At 30.4% G+C, this 5,000-nt stretch overlaps 1 protein-coding gene across 2 annotated transcripts in view; it reads left to right on the top strand.

Annotated features, from left to right (window-relative positions):
• Nucleotides 1-2,595, top strand: part of RhoBTB (Rho-related BTB domain containing) — a 24,621-nt gene extending 22,026 nt beyond the window's left edge. For both annotated transcript variants that reach the window (XM_070141323.1, XM_070141324.1), the window contains exons 13-15: nt 1-46; nt 742-900; nt 1,478-2,595. The exon at nt 1-46 is cut by the window's left edge and continues 103 nt beyond it. In XM_070141323.1, the coding sequence (XP_069997424.1) occupies nt 1-46; nt 742-900; nt 1,478-1,550 (278 nt within the window). In that variant the 3' untranslated portion in view covers nt 1,551-2,595. The remainder of the gene's footprint in view (nt 47-741; nt 901-1,477) is intronic.
• The last annotated feature ends 2,405 nt before the right edge of the window (nt 2,596-5,000 follow it).

The following is a 5,000-nucleotide window of genomic DNA, read 5'->3' on the forward strand; positions in this document are numbered from 1 at the left end:
CAGAAAATCAAGCATATCTAAATAGACATCGATGGCCTCCTGTCTGGTACGTACTTGGAGTATTATGGGAACAATTTTGTAATAGATCTTATAACAAAAGTATCTGTATTTCATGCTGACTTATAGATTGCAACAGAGAAACAGTTGATGATTGAATTCCATTTACATCACTTTTTTCTCTTTACAAAACATCTATGTAACAAAGTAATGTGTCAGTATTTCTCTTATCATTTTATGAAAAATAGAAACAGTTGTAATTTACTTCAGTGTATTTTATTTATTTATATATTTATTTTTAGGATTTGATTTATTCTTATGAGAAATCCCCTCCCCCCATTCTCTTTTTCTTTTTCTTTTGAGAAAGGAAAATTCTGTCCCTTGTGTACTTTTATCTATTGTAAAGCAGTAAGTAATATATGTTATTATGTCTTTAGAATAATTATAATATTCAGGTGTAGGGAATCCATGTGAGAATCTCTGATGTGTGTCATGAAATATAACAAAAAACAAGTAATGATGAAGGACTTGTATCCATGATTATAATTATATACATTGTGAACATGTGTTTTGGCCCAGTTCTCAGATAAGACCAGGATTTAGAAGATTCCAGAATTATATTTGTACACATTTAGAACTGACTCACCATGTATGAATCCAACCAGTATGAAGGGAATATGTACATATTTATATCTATATATGATAAGTTTGGATGTAAGTGCTAATTATGCTTTCTTTCAACAGGTACCTCAAAGACTATGACTATTATGAGAGGTGTTTAGTTGAGCGACAGCGAGAAGAAAACCCCATCAAGCCCCTGAAAAGGTCTCGGAACACAGCTGGCTGTCTCTGCTTCACATCCAAGAGTCGCAGGAATGCAGAGAAACAAAACTATCGCACAATGTAATTAATACTTTTTTTACGTTCTATTGATCAGAGGATAGCTTATAGTATCCAGACGTCCCAGTTTGCGCATCTCATTGCCGTGATGCCATCTTTGATATTTTTATATGGTGATATAGAAATATTTCATGATCTCTCTCTTTTCTTTACATGGCATTGTTATTAATGTAAAGCATAGACATGGAATAAAGTATCATTGATTGCATCACTATTAGCCAGTGCTTTGTTCATAGTGTTTGTCTGCCATTTTGGTGATCATGCCACTTTTTGTTTTTGTCCTTGTTTTGAAACTTATATGTATGTGTATGTGTGTTCTTAGTCAGAGTAAAGTAATAGGTAAAAGTACATTACTAGCTTGATTCTAATAGATGTACACACGTGCACCACATGCAGTCAGTATATATATTTTTTTTTTATCAATTAGAACACAATATTGGATTTTTTTTTTTCTTTTTTCTTTTTTTTTAGCATTAATCCTAGTTTTTGCCTAACTTTACTTTATATTTTATTATTATTTATTGTTTTAGCCCCCACACAACTTTGAGGTTAATTTTCTGAAGCCACACTAATTTTATAGAAGAGCCATGGACACCTTAAGCCTGTTGCGTGCATCTTTGAGAAGGATCAGGAGATGGAGCCCTGCCAGCTAGTGGGACAGACAGGCAGGAGTCTGTCACAGCCTTCTACAAATTCTTTTGTTACTGCTCGGCCTTTTTTTCATCATTATTTATGTTTATTGTCTTTTTTTTTTTTTTTTCTTTTTTTTTTTCTTTTTACAAAATGCTTTGGACTGTGCATTTGGCCAATGCTATGTGTACTTTTTTTCTGATATGATTGAATTTTTGTACTCCTAAGTGTATGGAGGCACGGCTTTTCATTATGACAATAAACCATAGTTTGTATGTTAACACAGTGATTATCGAATCATTACTAATCACATGAGTCATTTAACTTTAAGTATTAGACACAATTAATAGCCATGATAGGCATTTCTGTGTAAACCAAACCCCAAAGTACAAGTGATTAATCACCAAAGGTAAAAGATTTGTCTTTTAATCATTATTATTTTTTCATAATGCATTGTTGTCTTAGTAATATTAACTGAATATGGCACATCATATATCAAGTACTGTTTTGTTTTTTTACAAATACTTTACTAATAATCCAAAGGGCCCAAAGACTATGATTTTTTTTCTTGATTCTTGAATTCAGAGATAGATGGAAATTAGACATATTTTTAGGTTTTGACACTAAGGAGTAACTGATGTTTGTGTAAATTTGGAAGGGTTGTGAGGAAACTTTATTGGTTTTATTTTAACAAATTCCGGATTTGTACAATACAAAGAGGTATAGAATGTATTTGGTTGTAGTTGATTAAAAGGAATTTGGTATTAGATCTTTCAATCTTAGCCACATGCTGCCAGGGATGACGTGTGTACATGCCGTGGCCGTTGTATGTTTGATTATTAATTGTTTTTACACATAGATGGCTCTACAAGTACTGAGACACCAATAAGCCAGACGAGAACTACCTGTCTTACTTGTTTACCATTTTCCGTGATTTTTTATAATATTTTCTGGTATTTAATATTGCTGTTAGTAATGTTAATAACACTATAGTAATTATGATGTTTATCATAAGAATAACAGTATCAATATTGATAGCATTAGTAAAAAAAAAAAAGAAAAAAAAAACATTTTTCCTCTCAAGGAAAGGTGAAATCAGTTGAGGTCATAAATCTCTTAAATGACTCCTTTGTGGCTTAGTACTGGCAGAGCCATCTATGTGAAGTGACTTTTAACAAAACAATATTAGAGTAAACACAACATTTTCAAGAGGGTAGTGGGTTCGAAAAGGCAGATAGTTTTTTATCAGTTCATATTTGTTTATTGTTGTGTTTCTGTAGAAAAGAGACTAAGCACAAAATTGCCTAGGTTCCTTTTGTGAATTTTTGATTGGTAGTCATTTGTCTCGAAAAGATTATAATGAATGCATTGTCAACTATACCTCAGGTTATTAGTCACTATCAGTCCATGATACTACTAGTATTTTGGATACTGATAAAAAGCCCAGTATAAAAGAGGAGTAAAGTTTCAAGTTATTTGAAAGTATTATATTTGTTAAAGATAAAAACAGAACTAGCTGAAATGATATAGGAATGTACATATTACTTTAAACAAATTAATTGCTATTAGGACAAAGTCAAAACTCAAATTTAGCAACTTTTGAAGTTGTTACCCTCTTTTCAACAAATTTTGTAATGAGTGATATTAATTATTATCATCTTATATATAGGGAATTAAAAACCTTTGACTTTAAGGGGAATGTTTTTAACTCATGCCAACTGAAAGAAACAAAAGAGAAGGAAAAACCTTATGGTTCTTAATTAGCGTGGTGTTCAAGGATATATATATATATATATATATATATATATATATATATATATATATATATATATATATATATATATATATATATATATATATATATATATATATATATATATATATATATATATATATATATATATATATATATATATATATATATATATATACATACATATATATATATACACACACATATATCATGCTAAGTACAGTCTCCTTTGTTTTCCGCACCCACAGCAAAATGTGATATTGCCTGGACCATTTTCTTTTTCTTTTTTTAGGATTAGATTAGATAAAAATGTTCTTGTTTATCTTATAGATCCAAACCTTTTTAAGTCATGACTTTTGATTCCATTCATGTTAATTCAGACAGTAGATGTAATTTATACTTTGTCCCACATGTTGTCAAGTACACATCTAGCGCAGTTCTCATCATAGGAAAATATTTGATGTATGATTCCACACTTCATATCCATGTCTAATTTAAGAAGGTTTGGTAGATATAAAAGCTTTACAGCAAGCTTTTTATATTATTATTATTGTTATCATTATTATTATTAATTTCACCATCAAATGTAAAGCTTTGTGGGAAAAAAAAATTATTCTTAAAAAGAGTTTAGGTGATAAAGCTTTCCCATGTTTTTATAATGTAATAACAGGAGATGTTGGTGTATTGTTATTAGAGAGTGCATGTAAGAAAGTGTTGTGTGCATAGTTATAGTTTGGGAGTGAATACAATTACCTAAGGGTATAACACAGCCCATCCATTGTAATCGGCCATATCATTTGCAGGTACTTTGAAATGGACGGTTGATTAGGTTCTTGCACATGTTGAAAAGAAGGCATCTTAGATACAAGGAATTGCAAGTGAAGTTCACAAAAGTATTTAGATCTTGAAATAGCATCTAGTCTGAAAGCCATTCATTGCTCACTCAACGACCAAGCTTTTTCTTAGTGAATGGTAGATTGATAGTTGTGACATGATGATTATAAAAAAGATGGGCTTGATTTGTGGAAGTAAATGCAGCTTTTTTCCTATAGACATTGTGTTGTGATATTACTAAAAAATACAAGAACTAATTATCATTTTATATTTATTCAGAAAGATGGTTCAACTTCCACTTTGGTTACAGAACTATGGGTTATTTTTCCAAAAATAGCCATGGGATTTTAGGTAACTAATAATCATTCATATAATGAAGAGTGCAAAAGTACAAAATTAGGCATTAATCCTAAAACATGATTTTGCCCTTTCCCAAAATATTTGAAATGGGAATTCCTACAATATTGAATTTCTTTTGATATACAGTATATTTGAATTTGTATCTTCCCCTCCAAAATATGAAAGATATATTTATACACAGTCAGATGAATATGGTTTAAAACAAACAAATGGTATATCTGCATAATTTTTAAACAGATTTTGGCAGACTTTTTTACTTTCATTATAGAATCTCTGAGGGATCCTTTATATGATTATCCTAGTCTTCCCTCACATTATTTTCTAGCTGACTGTGAAGCCAGTGAAAAGGCCACACTGAAAACTGAAAAGGTGGAATACTGTCTCTGAAAATATTTGTGAGCAAAGAATGATATAGTCTTCATTTTGTACACAGCTGGAATAGGAAAGATAATGCTACTGTTTTCACCTCACTGACATATTTGAAACACTTTTCTATTTTGATTTTCAAACTGAAAGGTGTTTTTAC

Source organism: Penaeus vannamei, chromosome 28, assembly GCF_042767895.1.
Source record: "Penaeus vannamei isolate JL-2024 chromosome 28, ASM4276789v1, whole genome shotgun sequence".
NCBI classification, from domain to species: Eukaryota; Metazoa; Arthropoda; class Malacostraca; order Decapoda; family Penaeidae; genus Penaeus; species Penaeus vannamei.